Source organism: Macrobrachium rosenbergii, chromosome 29 (assembly GCF_040412425.1).
Source record: "Macrobrachium rosenbergii isolate ZJJX-2024 chromosome 29, ASM4041242v1, whole genome shotgun sequence".
NCBI lineage: Eukaryota > Metazoa > Arthropoda > Malacostraca > Decapoda > Palaemonidae > Macrobrachium > Macrobrachium rosenbergii.
In genome coordinates this window covers 16,345,372-16,365,269 of record NC_089769.1, presented here as the reverse complement: position 1 = coordinate 16,365,269, position 19,898 = coordinate 16,345,372, and the positions used below count along the sequence as shown (strand labels likewise).

The following is a 19,898-nucleotide window of genomic DNA, read 5'->3' as shown; positions in this document are numbered from 1 at the left end:
GAGAACAATGTGGTTGATGGACCTGGTAGTTCACCTGTCTTCAGCAGATCTTGCAGTCTCCTTCCGCAACCACTTTCAGGACAGAAGAGGTACTGCATTCCAGAGGCCTCAGAATCCACACCTCTTCATTAGAATCATCAGTCCGCTGGCTGACAAATGACCTACCCCTCGAAAGACTTTGACAGGAAGGCTAGGCTTTCAATTTTTTGGAGTCGAATGTCTTGTAGTGTGTGGCTATGTGTACCCTTCAGGCAGCATCATGGCTTGATCTGACTCAGTACATTGGCAGAATTCTCAGTGACAGGCCTTCCAACTCCAGACAAAAAGACTATGTTTTGGAGGTTATTAGAACCTTGGAGGAGGGGCTCTTACTGTTCTTGCTCATCAGTGTTCAAACCAGTGGATTAATATGATTATCTGTAGGAAGTTCGGATGTTTTGTGGGGGGGGGGCCAATTCCTTCCTTTTCCTTTCAGAGCACTAACTAGCTCAAAGTGCATGGCGAACATCAGTTGAGATACTGGTGAGTGCATAACAAGCAACCAGTTCTAGGTAGTCTAGAATGCATTTCCTTCAACACCTCTTTATACAAAGGGGTAGGTGACACAATGGAGCCTAACCTAATGCTTTACTTTGAATTAGTCACTTGGATTCTCTTGCTTTCCAGTCTCGTTACTCAGTGGAGTGTAATGGAATGGAATACAAAATTTAGGCCAAAAGCCAAGCCCTGGGGCCTATGAGGTCATTCAACATTGAAAGGGAAATTGAGAGTAAAAAGGTTTTAAAGGTGTAACAGGAGGAAAACCTCGTAGTTGCACTTTGAAAAAATTGTTAGGAGAGGGTGGAAAGTATGATGGAAGAAAATATGAATGAGGTACAGCGAAAGGAATAAAATTGGGGGGTTGCAGTTGGGATGCTGCAAAGACCTGTAAGTAATGCTTACAGTGCACAGTGAGATACGCTAATGGCAGTACCTCCCTGCGGGATGTCACTTCCTATGAGAATTGGCATTGTTCTTTAGGATCTTTTCCCCATTTTGTGGGTTTTTATTGCACAAGACTACTTGTCTTGTCTCCTTATCACCAGATTTGAAACGGATTTTGAGAAACATGTTTCTTGGGGGCATCTTCTCCCAGGAAGATTTTCTTCTGGGTGGAATGTCTTTTACAGCTACTTTTTGTACAACCAGCCACTTAAAACAAGTTTCCAGTCAAAATGCATTGGTTTGTATTCTCATAGGAACAAACACCAAATTTTTAAAAGTAACTTCTTTATTTCAAAGGTATATAAACCAAAGCCTCTACCACCCTGCTAAGTCCCAGCAGCAGATGATAAAGTGATTCCTTGCTTGCATAGTTATGGCTATGTTCGTTCAGCCTTTTGGCTACATACGGCAGATACTATTCTCCACTAGAAAGGCTTTGCTTTGTATACCTATGAAAAATAGATATTTGGAAAATTTTATATTTGTGTTTTAGTCACTTTATGTATACTATAGGAAATGGAGACCTTTTTCTTTTGGCATAAAACAACATATTTTACTCTGCACTGATAAAGTGGTTTGCTTATCTCCAAAGCAGTGCTGATGAGATAGAAATGATCATTTTTGTATTATCAAACTATTATCAACTTTGTTAAATTAATATAGTATGCAGGATAGGAGAGTCCTGAGCTCTTCCGTGAAATATGTGAATGTTATGGCAGTTAGTGGGAGAGAAAAAGAAAATGAGACAAAGGTGAGGAAAATTAGTGGGTTGAACTCATTGGCTTCTTTTAATTAAATGTTTTATCCAAAGGGTGGCAGCAGTTCAGACGACACAAGAAACTCAAATCCTGGCCCACCAGGTTTGCCAGGTCCTGTTGGGCCACCAGGTCCCCCTGGCCCACCTGGACCACCTGGGTTGCCTGCTCAACCGCTTAGGGGGATTGATGGGGAGATGTTCATTCCTGTACCTGGTCCAGCAGGACCACCAGGTCCACCTGTAAGTCAGCACTTATGTTGAAAAGTTTAGCTGTGATCTTTTATTTTATTTAACATTTTTTTCCAATTTAACTTTGTAGTTTGGTAGTTTCAGAAGTGAAAACCTCTGTTTAATGCATTTTTATTTTCTATTTGGGAAGTTGCTAGCTTTTTGTCCTCTTGTCAGCTCCAACCAGTCCCTCCCTCCTACATACACACACACACAATGGATGGGTAAGATTCTGTGCCCTATAGAGTTCTCTCACACACACAAACATAGGATGGGTAAGATTCTGTGCACTAAAGTTGTATCTCACACATGCACACACAGGATGGGTAAGATTCTGTGCCCTATAGTTTTTACACACACACACAGGATGGGTAAAATTCTATGCCGTACAGAGTTCTTACCCAAGAAATGAAGAGCTTATTTAAATGTACTTTTATGTCCAAGAAGTCATCTAGCATCATGCCCCTATCCCTGCTCCATACCTGCCCCCTGCCCCCACGCGCACGCACACACACACACACACCAGCACTCTTACCCAAGGAAAATCTTTTCTTAAGTTTGTTACCAATTTCCCTGTTTACTTATTTTTGAGGAATATGTAATTTTTGCTCAGCTTTGCACATCTAGAACCAGAAAAGTCATTGCATAAGAATAATATAAAAAGGTGTATATTATTGTGGAATTATGAGTCAGTGCAATTAAAGATTGATGGTAATGGATTTTAGATTTTAATGCACATTTATTTATATATTCACTTATTTTCATTTTCTGTCAAACAGGGTCCTCCTGGCCCTCCAGGGCTGTCCATTGAAGGCCCTGAGGGTAGACCAGGTGCCCCTGGGTCACCTGGAAGAGGGTTCCCTGGAAAACCAGGGCCACCTGGGGAGCCAGGTTCCAGCATACCTGGCCCAAGAGGTAAGTTATTATACTGTATAAGGTTTTTTGCTTCTGCTATAATGGTGTAAGATTTATATCTAAAATGTTTCTAAAGTTGAGTAATGTTCTCTTTTTATAACTACATCCCACAATACGAAATTTTCCAAAAAGAAGTTGAGCAATAGCTTCTTGATTTATTTTGGAAAATATAACTAATGACAGATACAACTCACAAGTTTGTGTGACGTATCGCTTTAATAAGGCACCTAAATTTCCAGTTTCTCTCTCTCTCTCTCTCTCTCTCTCTCTCTCTCTCTCTCTCTCTCTCTCTCTCTCTCTCTCTCTCTCTCTCTCTCTCTCTCTCTCTCTCTCTCTCTCTCTCTCTCTCACATATTTAGATGCCATATAGGAAAAGTAGAGGCTCAATGCTGACAACAAAAAATTTCTGAAGAATCACAGTAATAAGAAGGAATAATTATTAAAATTCTCAATTAATCATCAGCATCTTCACCCTCTATGGATACAGACTTGTGAGAGTGTCAAGAATATTCACGTCACCAAATCTTTAAAATTCTGCTCCACATGATTTTCTTGAACTAACCTTTAAGATTTACTTGGCTTTCTTTGCATGCAATCCCAGGGAACCTTGGAGGCATTGCTGAACTACGCCGATGGATCTCTGGAAAGCCCAGGAATAGAGGTGCCAAAACTGTCATATTTTCCTTCCTTTTAAAATATCTTGGTCTTGTCAGTGTCTGTTCCGTTTAATAACCAAGTCTCTTATATACTTTTACCTTTCTTCAATGTAGTACAGTAGTTGTTGTTTACTTCTTGTATCTTTTTCACTTTGTTACTTTATAATAGTTGTTGTTTACTTCTTGTATCTTTTCCACTTTGTTACTCCACTTTGGTGGAACTTTCCTTCATTAAGTGGGTCTGTCACTTTCTTTGGTGTTTAACTTCCACCCCCACCTTGGCTTTCCCTTTGTTTCCTCTTTATACCTGAAGAAGATGAGGACTCAGGTCTGTCATCCCACTGGCATTATATTTACCTGTATGCCACCCTACCTATTTCCCATCATCCCCTGGAGTCAGTCACACAGTTTTATTTTACTGACTGTCGTCTTGTGCTGTCTGCAGGTTCATCTTATAATTGCTAGATTAAGAATGGGCTCTTGGTCATATTGTGAGCCCTTCAGACTGGTTTCTCTTTCCACTCAGTTTAATATTCTTGCATTCCTCACTGCAGTGCATCTATGAATTATGGCATTCTCCCACAACATTTCCTCTTCAGATTTCTTACCATACCTTCAACGTCTTTCTGGTAGGTTGGTTACCTTCTACAGTACTTCTTCCTGGTGGGTTGATTTATTGTCTCTACTTTTGAAGTAAAGTTAAAATTTGCCACCCTCTTTATGGGTATCATATCTGTGGTTTTTGTGGCATCCCTTTAAGCCTTTCATTTTACTATTTCCATTATTTCGGTTTTCATAATGCCCCAGTTTTTACACCTCGTAAAAATACATACATGATTGTAATCGCATCAGCTCTTATCTTGACTTCTGTAAGAATTTTGTGTGTAATTTGGTTGCAAATCAGCTCTTATCTTGACTTCTGTGAGTTTTGTATGTAATTTGCTTGCAGATCAGCTCTTTACTACCTTGACCTCTGTAGAATTTTTTTTGTACAGTAATTTGCTTGCAGATCAACTCTTATCTTGACTTCTGTAGAAATTTTTTTGTGTAATTTGCTTACAGATCAGCTCTTATCTTGACTTCTTTAGGAATTTTTTGTGCAGTTTGCATGCAGATTTGTTTCCATTTTGTTTTGTCATATTTTACAGCTCACATAGCTTCTTGCTAACATCCAAAATAACTTTTTGTAAGTTGCAGGTTTTTCCTTGCTTAACTCTCTCTTCTCTCTCAGTTACTCAGCTTTACTTGCTGTCCTGTGTCTTAAACCTATTTTTGTTGTACAGTGCTTTTTCACAGCCAAACTAGGTTTTGTCTTTTTGTTGTTATAACTTCAAATTCCTTATTACTAGATTAGTGGCAATGGATTCAGTCCCAAAAGCTTCCTGCTGAGAATGTCTGCTATTGTGGTAAACAAGACAGGGGTGATCCCTAATCCAGATTAGCTCCCACATTTGGACATTAACCACAAAATGGAACCAGAAACCTTAAGTGTGATAAACTTTAGGTTTTAGAACTAAGTTTTTGGAATTATAAGAACATTTATGGAAAGCAAAAAAGAAAAATTTTTAAAAATTAAACTTGTAAGATCGTGTGCATCCCAAGAACATAGGAATATATTTAACCTTAGGGTTTTTTTGTAGAAAATTGTTTGCCTGTCTTATTGGAGATTTTAGTGTTTTCTGTCAGTTACCATTGTTTTGTAATATTTGTTAAAATTTTCTGGAATGTAACCTGTGAAATTTGTTGTGAACTCCTGTATAATAGACATACATGTATCTGTTGTGATTACTGTATTCATCTTGATTTTCAGCCCTTACAAAGACGTGCATAAGCTTATCCTAAGTAATTTTGTAAACCTCTGAAACAGCCTATACTTTACTGTTTGGGTATGTAAGCCCTTTTTTTAAATTTAATAAAATATATAAAAATATTAATACTCATCTTTTAACAATGAGCTTTTGACAGAATAATCTGAATAGCAAAAACCTATTATTATTTACTTGGCCAGGTCGCGCAGGAGACGGCAGTGAAAGATCCTTTGCTGTTGTCCCAGGGGCCATTACCTTTTCTACAAGACAAGATATGCTAAAGGTAAGACTGCTAAGATAGGATACTTCAATTCTGGTTCATTATCACTAAGGATGCCCTTAAATACAACACAACCATGCCTTCAAGAAATGACTGTAGTATAAGAAAGTTGGAGATGGCGAGTCCCTACGCTAGGGCTACTACCTAACCTCAACAAAACTCAGACCAAGGTACCTTTATTATGCATGCTTATATAGAAGACATTAGTTACACTACACATTGCATGTTATATGTATATCTTCTCAGCTTAATCCCTAGTTGATCTGCTGATGTAAAGAGTTTTCCAGGTGTTTTTAGACTTGTAATTGGTTTGGCTGATGTTTTACAGACTGATGGCCTTCCTGACTCCAGGTCCCTATCCAGGCTTGGGAAAGATAAAAGGCATAATCACTGCAAAGAACAGCATTGCAAAACTATAAATCATAAACTCAGGGGTGAGTCCATTCCAGAGGGAAATTTCTCCTGCACACAATTGCATTTTTATAAGACATAATTCCAAGAGGCTTCACAGACCAAGTTCTTCACTATCCCCGGAGTCCCTCTCGCTTCCAATTCCCCTCCATCACTTTTCTCCTTTTTTCCAGAAGCCAAGAAAGAGGAAATCTCTGTTCCCTTTACACTATATTATCACTTGATTTCTTCTTGCTGCTTTTCATCTTGGACCTTAGACAATGTAATGGGTAAAGCTTCTGCTTTAAGAAAACGCAACCAACCCCACCACATGCACCTCACACACCTTCTCTGATATTACACTCATAGTAAATGAGGAAAGAATTACAGTAAAGGTTAGAACAGTGATATGCAGCGCAAAGAGGAAAGAGGTGTATGTGTGTGTAACTGTATGAAGAGAAAATATAAGGAACAATAACAGCTGCCATACGGGACCACCTAAGAAGACATAGGTTAATATTCAAAATGCAAACAAACATGTGCATACACTATAAATATGCAGAGAAATCTCAAAACAAAATTGTATATACTATGAAAATATATATATATATATATATATATATATATATCATCATATATATTATATACTGTATATATATAATATATTTTAAATATATATATTATATATATATATCTAATATATATATGATATATATATATATATATATATATATATATATATATATATATATATATATATATATATATATATATATATATATGGGATCATCATATATGGATCCTCCAGTAGACACTTAAGGTGTGTATCAATTCGGTAGGTTTTTGTACTGGTGGTAGAATTTCAAACCCAGAACATTCGAACACAGTATTAGAAATCATCCTAAAATTCTTAAAACATACATTGACAACACCACAAGCCCTCCAGCCTTCCTATTCTGGAATCGCCACTTATCTGACAGCTTGTTCTGTCATTGAACTCGCAGATGTCACACTTCCCTCATGATTTTGTCCTGATTTTTTTCTTTTATAAAATTTTTCCTTGTTTTTATAATTACAAGGAATTTCCTGTTTTAAATTTTAACAGCCGTGATGATGTAATTACGTAAGAAATTACTTAAATGTTGGAATAAAGACAACTTGTACATCCGTATATGTTCTCTTTCTTTTTGTGATGGTATTAAGTATAGATTGACCTATATATATATAGGGATTTTGACAAAGGAAAATCTATTTCTGAGGAAGGTCCTGTGTCACCCGGTGAAATTCCATTACAGCACGAATTTCTAGGTATAACATTGCTAGATATACCAGAGAAAAGAGCTTTCAGGAAAGCTGGGGTTACTACCCCAGTCGAGCGCCTTCTAGAAGACGGGGTATAAAGAAGGGTGAGTGAAATACCACTACCACGGAAACCTACTCGAAAGATCTCTCCCTATCAAAATCCCCGAACAGAGCGGTGAGCCGTTACAGCCCCTACACTCAAACACCCGCCAGGACGGCGACACCAGCGCCACCTACCTCATTCCATGCTAGCATTAACCCCAGACTTGGCATGTGCAAGGGGGGGAGTACTAGGTGATCCAGGGAGGGTCACGGGTGACACGGGACCTTCCTCAGAAATAGATTTTTCCTTTGTCAAAATCCCTTTTCTGAGTCCAGTCCGTGTCAGCCGGTGAAATAGTGATAGAGAATCATGCCAAGGCTGCAAACTACAAGGAAAAAAAGGGGTAATCTGAAGAAAAAAGGCAAAAACTTTACCAAAATAATTTTAATCAAGTAATCTCTTTCATGTAGCAAGAATACTAAAACTAAGGTATACTAAACCTAAGGCACATCAAAAACTTAATACTATGAACACTGGGGAGGTCTCGCACGACGGGAAGAAGCCCCAAAAATCTTAAAATTACTTAAAGCAAGGTGAAACATGAAATGTGCATAAAATAATTGCAAATACAACCTTAATACTATACACGTAAACTTAGGCTAAACACGTAAGAGACAAGATCAATGAAAATTAACATATACAGAACATATACATATATCTGGGGTAATGGAGCCAAATAAAAACCGTCCAGTACCCCATAAGAAAAAACAATCATGGCATGTCAGATTACACTTTTCCATCAACAGATACAAGATACATCAATATGAGGAGCCAGGCAGTGAGGTATAATCAACCAGGAGAATAAGCAGAGAAGTAAATGAGGCAGGCGGAAGGGGGGGAAAGGAAAGGATAAGGATATGATCAGTTAAGGTGGGGAGATGACACTTCCCACAGCTATGGTAGAAAATTTCAGGGCTTTGAGCGATTTTAAATAGTGCGTTTAAACACTAGAGGTGATTTCAACCCAGAAATTTAGATAACTCTGAGAAGTCCATATTATGAAAGTAATTAATGGAAGTAGCAACTGCTCGAATATCATGAACCTTAGGAACTGAATCTGGGTTGGCCTGTTTAATGAAATATAGAATTTGTTGTCTTATAGCATTCAGTGAAAGAGTACCACCTTTCTCCCTGATAAAAAGAGGACCCGACTTACTCTGTGGAGTTCTTAAAGGTAAGATTTAAGTGTATAAACTGGACATAAAGACTGGTCTTGAGGAAGGGGCACCACTTCCAAGGAGACCACCTGTCCTGTGGGTCTTCGTTTCTAGCTCAAAAATCTAGGGTCAGGGGAAAGGAGGACCTCTCCAGACGAGAGGAAGTTCACAAAATTATCACCTCTAGTGAGAGCCGACAGCTCTGAGATTCTAGCACCTGAAGCCAAGCTAATCAAAAATAAAGTCTTCCTTAACAGATCCTGATAAGAGCAATGAAAGTTATCCAACTCTGATGCTAACTTAAGGACATCATTGAGAAACCACGAACAGACTGTGGGCGTGATACTGGTCTCAGACGCGCATGCTCTGGGGATAGATGAAAAATAGGAATCTGTAAGGTCGATTTTTAAAGCCGTAAAGAAATACTTTCTTCAATGCTGACTTGACTGTGGTAATAGTGGCCGGAGCAAGGCCTTTCTCAAACAGTGATCTAAAGAAGGAAACTCCTAAATTAGCCGTCATGATTTTGGCTTCAGATGCTTTCAGGAAGGAGGCTAATTTTTTTGACTGCTGAGTCATACTGTCTAAGAGTAGAATCTCTTTTATCTGATTCTAAAAACAGCCCTTTTTGGGCTGCTAATTTTATAAAGTCCATAAAACTAGGGCATTCTGAATTCTTGAGAAGCTGACACAGTCTTGGTTTGTACTGTCTGGGTCAGAATGGGCTTGGGAACCGAAGGCTGTAATCCCAGTTCCTGAAGAAGAGGGAACCAATTGCTCTTCGGCCAATAGGGGCTACTAGGGCTGGTTGACCTTTGAATGTCCTGAGTTTGTGTAATACTTTCAGCAGTAAATTTATTGAGGGAACAGATAAATCTTCTCCCAATTGTTCCAATCTACTGTCATTTGCGTCTGTATGCACGCCTGAGGGTCCAGGTTGGGGGCCACATAACAGGGGAGCTTGAAGTTGCTCTCCGTTGCTAACAGATCCACTTGGAGGCCCGGAACCCGGCGGCAAATCCATTTGAAAGATTCCACGTCCAGGGACCACCCGTCTCCAACGGAGCAGCCCTGGACAGGGAATCCGCCACCACGCGTCGCACCCCCGCTAGGTGGGTGGCTGACAGGTGCCAGCCGTGCTTGTTCGCCAGGGAGAAGATAGCAACCATTACTTGGTTTACTCGACCTGATTTGGAGCCGCCCCTGTTGATGCAATGAACTACCACTGTGTTGTCCAATACCAACCTGATATGAATCCGGTTGGGGCGGATTTTCTTCAGAGTTAGAAAGACCGCCATAGCTTCCAGGGTATTTATATGGAACTGCTGAAACATTGTGACCACGTTCCTTGTACTTTCTGTTTTGGTGAATATCCCCAGCCGCTTAGGGGAAGCGTCTGTGTGAACAACTAGTGCCGGAGGGGGAAATTGAAGCGGAACTGTTTTGGACAGGCCTCTGACTGAGGTCCAAGGCTGCAGTCTTGTCTTTAAGATTCGAGGAATAGAGGAGACCTTGTCTCTGAGCTTGACATTGGCTCGACTCCGCCACACTCTGTTTATGTCTTTTAATTTCGCTTTTAAGAGCAGGTCTGTCACTGAGGCAAACTGAAGAGATCCAAGGACTCTTTCTTGGGATCGGCGGGGATGCCGATGGATTTTGAGGAGTCTCCTGGTGAGAGATGCTATCTCTTTCCTCTTGGGAGGCGGAAGAGATAACGTGTGAGAGGACAGATCCCACTGGAGACCCAGCCACTGAAACCGGGACTCCGAGTCAGGCGGGACTTTCTCTGTTCAGTTGAAAACCCAGCGACTCCAGGAAATTGATGACTATGGACGTAGCCTTCTGACACTCTGGAACTGTTGGTGCCCAAATTATCCAATCGCCCAGGTACGCTGCTAGGGATATCCCTCGAGACTGGAGTTGTTGCACTACCGTGTCCGCCAGCTTGGTGAATACCCTGGGCGCAATGTTCAGACCGAAGGGCATGACCCTGAAGGAGTAGGCTTGATTCCCGAGTCTGAAACCGAGGAACTGAGAGAAGTTCCGCGCAATCGGGACGTGATAATAAGCGCCTGAAAGATCGATAGAGGTGGTGACGGCTCCGCGCGAAGTAGAGTCCGTACTTGAGCTACCGTGAAGCACGCGAAATTTGTCGCATTTTATGTAGAGATTTAGACGCGACAGATCCAGGATCACTCTTTGCTGATCGAGTCCTTTTTGGGAACAGTGAATAACCTGCCTTGAAACTTTAGGTGCCTTACTTTCTTTATTGCTCGTTTGTTGAGCAATTCTGTCACGTAATCCTGTAGGATTGATGTGGGTGGCTGGTAAAATCTGGTTAGAGGAGGAGGTTCTTGATCCAGCTCCATCCTAGTCCTTTGGACACAATGCTGTGTGCCCAAGGGCTGAAGGTCCATTGGTCCCTGAACCAATACAGGCGACCGCCTACCTGTGTCCTCTCAGTGGGAGGGAGCGGGTTTATTCCCCTACCACGTCCAGGTCTTCCCCTTGGGGTGGTGTTGGGCTTCCTCATGAGGGACTTTGCCTCTTCCTCCCTTGCAACCCTATTAAGGCCGTGAAAGTATCCACGGCCCTCATATGTGGGGTTGTACGGCTGGTGAAGCCACATAAGAGGGTGCAGCTGGTTGGACCAGCACATACTGTTGGGGGGTGAGCCTTGGAGGTAGAAGGCTGTGCTACTGCCGAGACCGGGACGGCTTGGACTACCGCCTGATGGTGGGGCCTCTTATGCCTCCTGGAAGCGTTTGCCTCTCTCGCTTGGGGCCGGCCGATTCTGGGGTCTTGCGCTTATAGGCAGAAATGCCCAGCGAGAGCGCAGACTCTGATTGGCCCGTGTAGCCTCGGCCATAACGTTTGTGACCTCCTCTTCAGGGAAGAGGTTAGGTCCCCAGATCGAGCTTTTAACGAGCTTGTTAGGCTCGTGGCGGATAGTAGCATCGGCGAAGATGAACTTCCTGCATTCCAGTCTGGCCATGATAAACTCGAACAAGTCAGACTGGAAGCCAGCTAGCAAGGATTTAGCCAAAACTTGAAAGAATGGTTCGTCCGAGCAGGAGACGGCAGTAGCTTTGTAAGGCAGACGGAGTTCAAGGACCGGGCTAACTTAGTCCGGGCATCAAACTCCGCCTTCAATAAAGCTTCCCGCAGCTTGGGAGCTGCTCACTGAATTGCGTGGAAGCGCAAAGGGGTCCAGCTTCCCGACAGTGAAAGTGGACGGGCGCCCACCCAGAACTCATTACTTCCTGGGAATACCAGGGAAGTAGGGTCTGTTTCTCTTAACTGTGGTAACGGATTACCATCGAAGCACGCTCGGGCCGAGCCAGAGCGACTTTGTCCAAGCAAGGGGTGGGTAGGTTGTCTCCCAGGGCGAACATTGTAAAGTTGCCCCTTGAAAGGAGTCAACTTCAGATTATCTGCCTGCCACTCCGCCAGAGTGCGCAGAAGAGCCGACTGAGCTTGGTCCCTAGGGACGATGACAGTCTCCTAGGAACCTTGTCTGACCGAATCCAAGCTTCCTCTGTAAGCCTCACGAAGCCTGGGTAAGGGGGCAGGAGATCGGGGGGAAGAACTCCAATTCCTCCAACCGTCTCGTGCCAAGACCTTCAAGTGTCAGCTTGCCATCATGTTGGATGGCCCGGAGTGCTAAGCGCCAAGGGGTTACCGACATCGAACGCGGAGGTCCGCAGTGTCGGGATAACATACTGTGGTTCGGCTGGGGGTGGTGAGCCATTCCCGCCAGTATGTTATCATGACTGGCCAACTTCTCAGAGATTTTATTAAATCTCGTATCTAGGTCCTCTGTAAACCTCTTATAAAGTTGATTTGCAAAGGCCTCGCGTGAAAGCAGGTTGGCGAGGAGGGCTTGGTTTTGCAGCCCTCTTACTCGCGCTTTGCCGGAGGAACCAGACTTGCTCCCGGAGGCTACAGGTCCTGAAACCTTAGCCTTCGACGGGGGGAAGGGCGATGCCTTCTTGGAAGTCGAGGACTTGTAGCCCTTCGCCTTCCATGAAGTCTTCAACTTCAACTTGGGGATAGCAGACGGAGCTCTATCACCCAAGGAGGAAGACTTCACGAAACCTGCAAAAGAAGAGACGGATGAAGCAGGGGAGTCAAACAGAGGGGGGCCCGCCCCAACAACCTCACTTACCTCACCACTTACCACCTGGTCCTGCTCTGTGTTCATCGGTTCCAGGTTAAGATCCAAGGCGGCTACATCCTCCGAGACCTCAGCGCAGAGAGGATATCCACTTGGGGTGGCTGGGTCTCATCCCGGATTTGCTGGATGATAGGGGTGGCAAGATCTTCAGGCACTGCGGCCGCCACCCGTCGCGCCGGGTAGAGCAAGTCCTCAACCTAGCGCCGAGGACGTAGGGCTTCCCCGACGGAACATTCCTGCCAAACCCAGCCACCCAGGCCCGGAGGGATTCCAAGGCAGACTTCTTGGAAGCTTCGTCCGCCTGTAAGAAAACCAACAATTAGCTAAGAACGAAAACCAGTCCGGGAACCTCATAAACAATATACAATATGAGGAGCATAAAGCGGAAGAAAAGACTGTCACTACCGACTCATCCTGGACGGTTGTGCAGAGAGCAAAGCAAACTCACAACCATCGGGTGCCAAACAACCAGATCATCAAGTCGGACCGCACAACCAGCGGTCCGCATACGACGCGACCGTAGGGTTGTTGGAGGGAGGCGGTACACCCTGCTCCTCACAGCGAACAGTCTGTAAGCAGAAAAGTACATGAACCTCCCACCCTAAGCAATCTAAAGCCGGCAAGGCCGGGAAACTCAACTACAACCGGAATACTTCGCGGAGAAGAACTCCTTATCATAAACTGGGCCAATAAGCTCTAAATTACACAGAGTGGAAGGTAAAAGCTTTCCAGACCCTGAGTACTCCGGGAATGAAGGAAAGAGAAACCAGGAACTAAACCATAAGGGGGCTGCCAGTAAAATAACGCGGAGCCCCGGTGTAGGACCGGACTCACGTGATATATAATATAAAGGAGAGTACTCCTGTAGATAAACAGACTTATCTAAATATCAGACAACAAAAAATAATAACAATAACAAGTGACGGTAAAACTCCGAGACCGGAGGATCCGCTCCCTTTATATAATGAAAATCCTTCCGCCTCTTACTTCCCGCTGGAGAAACAAGACGGGCAAAATGCTCGGGATGTTCATAATATGCCGGAGCCATTATATTTTATCCGATCTACGAACCCGACGGGGAGACGAGAGGTATGGATAGTGACTGAACACGCTCGAGTAAACGAACCACCAACCCCAATACAGCGATGCTAGGGACGATATGGGAGGGAGCGAATCCCTCTACCAACAGGAGGAGTCCCTGAACTGGAGAAAACGCCATCTAGCGTCACCGCGCGAGTAGAGCAAGGCTGGAGGGGGAGGGGAGGAGTGGTAGGCTACCAGGAAGGAACAGGAGACAGGGAGAAACATATCACCCGCTCAACTGCATCCATACCTCCAAGAAAATGAAACTTGGGAGGGTAGTCTACTACTGGAAGCCACGCACCAAGCCCGACTCCTACCCAGGCGAAGCCTAATATGGACCTAACCTAGTATAGGCTAGGAAAAAGGGAGGAGTGCAGAAGGGAGGGGGAAGCAAACAGGGAGAGAATTTTGTGCCGAGAACCAACCAGGATCGAGAAGGGCGGGCAAGGAGGCGACTAGCCTAGAGGAAACACACCCTAAAGAACTCTGATTCTCAAATGGAGGAAGAGAACTAAGGGCTCACTCTGCCCACCAAAAACGACCCGGAGGAAACAGCAACCAAAACTCCTTCAACCTGATCTCCCCACCCAGGGCAAGGGGATGGGAGCAAACAAGCCTACTCCACAAAATAACCATCACATATAAAGAACGGAACCAAAATGTGCTCAATAGAGAGCGTAGCCTACCTCGGGAAGCGGTTAGATCTGAGGCTGCTGCCGCCACACACAGAGGTAAACCACAAAAATAAATTAAATAAAATAAATAAAAATAAAATAAAATAAAAGAGAGCACCATCTCCAAGCATAAAATAATTAGCCTACTGAGACCAAAAATACACAGGAACCCAACCTGGGGGTTACCTGGACGGGCATCACCTAACAAAGGCCCAGGCCAATGAAATGTAATTAAGAAACAAAAAGGGGGAGCCACCGCAAGGAACCACCAGGAAGGGAACCATGGGGGTCAAAATCTATCTATAACAACGAGGAGACAACTCCAACTGAAAAGAACAGAAGGAGTCGCCGCGGGTCGACATGGCTGGCGGGGACGCCGTGGCGCCATAATAAGATCTCAATATTTATGAAAATACGAGACCGTAACGGCCAAAAAAATAGAACAAAACCCCACAAGAAGATGGTACTTAACTTAGAGATGGTAAAGCTGCTCGATGCCATCGTAGATGCAAGAAAATCCAAATAAAAGGGAGACGAGCACACAAAAGAAACGGTGAAGTCACGTGCTAGAAAATGGAATGAGGTAGGTGGCGCTGGTGTCGCCGCTGGCCCTGGCGGGTGTTGAGTGTAGGGGCTGTAACGGCTCACCGCTCTGTTCGGGGATTTTGATAGGGAGAGATCTTCGAGTAGGTTCGTGGTAGTGGTATTTCACTCACCCTTCTTTATACCGACGTCTTCCTAGAAGGCGCCGACTGGGGGTAGTAACCCAGCTTTCCTGAAAGCTCTTTTTCTGGTATATCTAGCAAATGTTATACCTAGAAATTCGTGCTGTAATGGAATTTCACCGGCTGACACGGGACTGGACTCAGAAATATATATATATATATATATATATATATATATATATATATATATATATATATATATATATATATATATATATATATATATATATATATATATATATATATATATATATATATATATATATATATATATATATATATATATATATATATATATATATATATATATATATATATATATATATATACAGTATATATATATATATATATATATATATATATATATATATATATATATATATATATATATATTGCTCAGTGTAAGGAGTCAGAGCCAATCCATACATAAAACCATCACCAAAGGAAGAGGACACATACATAATTACATAATTACATCTTCATGGCTGTTAAAGAATAAAGCAAAATTCCTTGTAATTATAAAAACAAGGAAATATTTTTTAAAAGAAAAAATTATATTTGCAAAAATTTTTTAAAAATTCAAAGTAATAGAATATATAGTAAAATAAGAAGCTAACAGTGGTTTAGAAAAGAACACAAGATTAACAACTTACCTAGAGGGGTGACAGCGTGAAACTAAAAGAAAAAAATAAGTACAGCGTTTGCGAGTTCAACAACGGAACAAGCTGTCTGATAAACAGTGATTCCTGAATAGAAGGTCTTGAGGCTTTGGGTGTGGCCTATAAAATTCTTTATCGTCAATACATATTTTACAAATTTAGGATGATTTCTTTCTTATATTCGAATGTTCTGGGTTTGAAATTCTGCTACCAGTATAAAAGCCTACGGAATCGATAAGCACCTTAAGTAGTCTACTGGTGGATTTCATATTGGTTCCTGTTTAACATTCAGGGTAAGTATGTATATTTATAAACTACATCGGAGGACATATAAGGAAATAATTGATCTTTGGTTTTAAAGAATGAACGGATTAAATTGTGTGGCATAGAAAATGTTCATGAATAATTTAAGTGAACTTTTGATGAAATTTTAAATCATGAGTGGTAAGTGGAAAGTATGGTTTACTGGGCAGTTGAAATTTTAAGCTTTGTAAAGAAATATTTGCTTGACAGTTGTATATTTATAAACGAGAGGCGAGACAGGATCCGAACACGGAGGAACCACCCACCCACCACATATGGGAGGAGCGAATCTCTCAAAATAGGAGAAGTCCCTGATCTTTGGTTCTAAAGAATGAACAAGGAGAACATTAAATTCCTTCCCAAGGAACTTGGAAGGAAGCCTACTCCAGGGAAATGTTCAAAGCCCAAATAATTTAAGTAAATCCAAACTAGCATAGGTTTGATGGAAAAATTTTAGAGGAACACGCCCAAAGAAATCACTGAGTGGTAACGGACCCTGGAAAGCAACAAAACTCCCTCAATGGTTTAGGGCTGGGCAGTTGAAAATTTTCAAAGGAAGTTTGTAAAGAAATATTTGCTCATGACTACACAACCAAAAACAAATTGATTAATAGTTTCATCTTCAAGAAAACATAGCAGACTAAAAATAGAAAGGAAAACAATCATGCAAAACAAAAATAAAGTTAATTAAGGAAAGGGCAAAAATCAATTAAAAATGTGGGAGAAATATCATTCTGTAAGAGGGGCTCCAGTTTGACAATATGAAAATACATGAGACCAAAACAGAACAGATCAAAACCACTTAGAGATGATGAAAAATAAATCCAAAATAGGACGAGAGAACGAATCACGCATAGAAAATGGAATGAAGTAGGTGGCGCTGGTGTCGCCGTCCTGGCGGGTGTTGAGTGTGGAGTTCCATTTTGAGAGATCCCCGTGGTAGTGGTATTTCACTCACCCTTCAAACATAGAAATCATGTAGGCAGCTCTGGAAAGCTCTTTTATTTTTGTTATAAGAAATGGAATGTGACACACTTTATATTTTTCCTGTCTTTTTAATTAATGTCAATTGCATTATTCTGGAAGAGGTTTGATATTGTGGAGAACGGCGAATACAGTTCCATTTTACCCAAACATAGAAATCAGCATTTTTAAAGGACCTTTAATCCTGTCTGCCATTGACCAAACAAATGTTTTCCATCTCAGAAAGAAATTTGCCCTTGTATATAATATTACTACTTAAATATTGGTACAGAATACAAGAATTTAGAATACTATGGGGTAATATTCTTTTGATGCCTTTTAGACCTGGGTGTGGTATTAGACAGTGGTGTATTGTCAGCTTTTTGTATTTGCTCTGTATATGGATGACCTAAGTAAAGGGATTTTGACAAAGGAAAAATCTATTTCTGGGGGAAGACCTGTGTCAGCCAGTGAAATTAGTTCCAATTAGCACATTTCTAGGTTTAAGACTGCTATATATACCAGAGAAAAAAAGCTATGTAGGATGCTGGAGTTACTACCTCCAGTTCGAACATCTCATACAGATGTCGGTATATACCGGGGGTGAGCTATTACGCTTCCACAGGCCTCCGTCCAATAGACTTCTCAATTCTCAAAGACCCAAATTGGATGAGCCGTTACAAACCTGTAACTCGGAATACTCACCCGACCGTAGGATGCTGGAGTTACTACCTCCAGTTTGAACATCTCATACAGATGTCGGTATATACCGGGGTGAGCTATTATGCTTCCACAGGCCTTCTACCAATAGACTTCTCAATTCTCAAAGACCCAAATTGGATGAGCCGTTACAAACCTGTAACTCGGAATACTCACCCGACCGCCAAGTAGGCGTCATCACGAGACTGACATGTCATTCCAAATTTAGCCTCTACCAAGCTGAGTATTTCACCCGGGGGGGAAAAAACGAGGGGTGGGTCACTGGGTGACACAGGTCTTCCCCCAGAAATAGATTTTTCCTTTGTCAAAATCCCTTTTCTGGGTCGACCTGTGTCAGCCAGTGAAATATTAACAGAGAATTAACTATACGAGAGCTTGGTGGCCCGCCTCAGAGAGTACACAAACGGAGTTAAAATAAAACATTTAAAGAAAACTTCACTGTGTTTTAATACAGACAATTCAAACATTATCACAAAAATAGGATTCAGAGGCACACAGGTAAAAAATTTCATAAATACACAGTAAAATTTTGAGGTACTCAGATAAAAATTTTTGAATACTAGGTATTAATCCAACTAGTATACTTAAGGCTAACAAAATAAATGACAATGAGGCATTGTGGAAATAAATGGGCTAGGCTAAGGGGCAGAACTGACCCAATGGAAGATGCAGGGCAAGCAGGTGAGACAGGGGGTCAGGGATTAAATTCATATAAACTAAACTTGAGTTGGACCAGGGGGGACCACACCACCCACTGCAACTGTGGAAAATTTAAGCCTCTAAAGACTTAAGATAGTGGCGTTTAAATATTTTTGGTGATTTCCAACCCGTATATTTCTTAAGTTCATCAAAATTCATATAATGAAAAAAGTTAGTGGAAGTGGCCACCGCACGAACATCATGGACCTTAGGTACTGATTTCGGATTTGCTTGCTTAATGAAATAAAGAATTTGCTGTCTGATGGCTTTGAGTGAGATATTGCCCCCCCCCTTCCCTAACAAAAAGGGGACCCGAAGTTCTATTAGAGGTTTTTTATTGTGTAGCACTAATTCATACAAACAGGTAGGATAATCTAGTGAAATGTGTTTTTCTTCAAATTTTGTGAAACTTTCTTGGCAGGCATTCCCCCCCCCACAAAAAAACAGCAATCCCCCAAAAAAATAAATTAGCCCTATCTTATATTTTAAGGTTACATAACTTTTGCACTCAAAATTTCAGCATTTTCTTCAGTATATCTCATAAAATAAGATGTCACATTGAGTGTTATAGGTGGTGTTGCAGGTAGTTTTGACCTTGACCTATTTTTGTAAGCCACAATTCAGTTTTCATCTGATTTTCAAGCTGGGAGCTACTGAAGGTTATTGCTGTTTGTACTGTATTGACCCTTTACAAGGTCACATGTTAATTTAACAGGCAAAGTGTTCTCTTTCATTTTTCTTTCTCTGATTCTGAATATTGGTAGGTAGGCACCTTGGTGGTTGGCAAGTACTTTCCCTGTTCATAGGTGAAACATGGTGAGTAGTTCCCTTGGAGATGGTTTTCTTTTCCCCCCAAGACTTTTTTTTCCCCTTGACCTATTTTTAAGGTTCCAGGTCAGTTGAAATCAAAATGTTTTGCATGTTTTCTCTAGGGTGAGGTCTCAGGTCCCCAGAATATTTATAAGAATTTATATAGTGAAGCTCAGAAGGTTAAACAGCAGCCTTTGGAGTGTGGGGCTTATTTCACCTACTCCAATTTACTAAAACCCTTTGATTGGTGGCTCCTCCCAAACCTTATCACGTCTGCAGTCATTAGTTTTTATTGTTAATTTTACAAGCAAAATATTTATCAAAATCAATTACTTGATAAAAGACCTAACAAGTCATAAACTGCACTTTTTCCCGCTAGTAAATTTATTTTGTGTTTTGGTGTCAAAATTTATTTCCTGTTTGTCAGAAGAGATGCAGTTGAATTAAATTTAGTACTATATTCAGATAGATTTTCGTGATAAACTCGATGCAAGGGCAGAATTTC

At 41.6% G+C, this 19,898-nt stretch overlaps 1 protein-coding gene across 12 annotated transcripts in view; it reads left to right on the top strand.

Moving 5' to 3' along the window:
• The window catches only part of Mp (Multiplexin), a 657,865-nt gene that overhangs the window by 625,285 nt on the left and 12,682 nt on the right, over positions 1-19,898 (top strand). For 7 of the 12 annotated variants that reach the window (XM_067131168.1, XM_067131166.1, XM_067131167.1 and 4 more), the window contains 3 exons: positions 1,796-1,981; positions 2,749-2,884; positions 5,549-5,631. In XM_067131168.1, the coding sequence (XP_066987269.1) occupies positions 1,796-1,981; positions 2,749-2,884; positions 5,549-5,631 (405 nt within the window). Of the gene's footprint in view, positions 1-1,795; positions 1,982-2,748; positions 2,885-3,485; positions 3,546-5,548; positions 5,632-19,898 lie in introns of all 12 variants that reach the window. The other 5 variants (XM_067131161.1, XM_067131164.1, XM_067131165.1 and 2 more) reach the window with 1 other exon arrangement.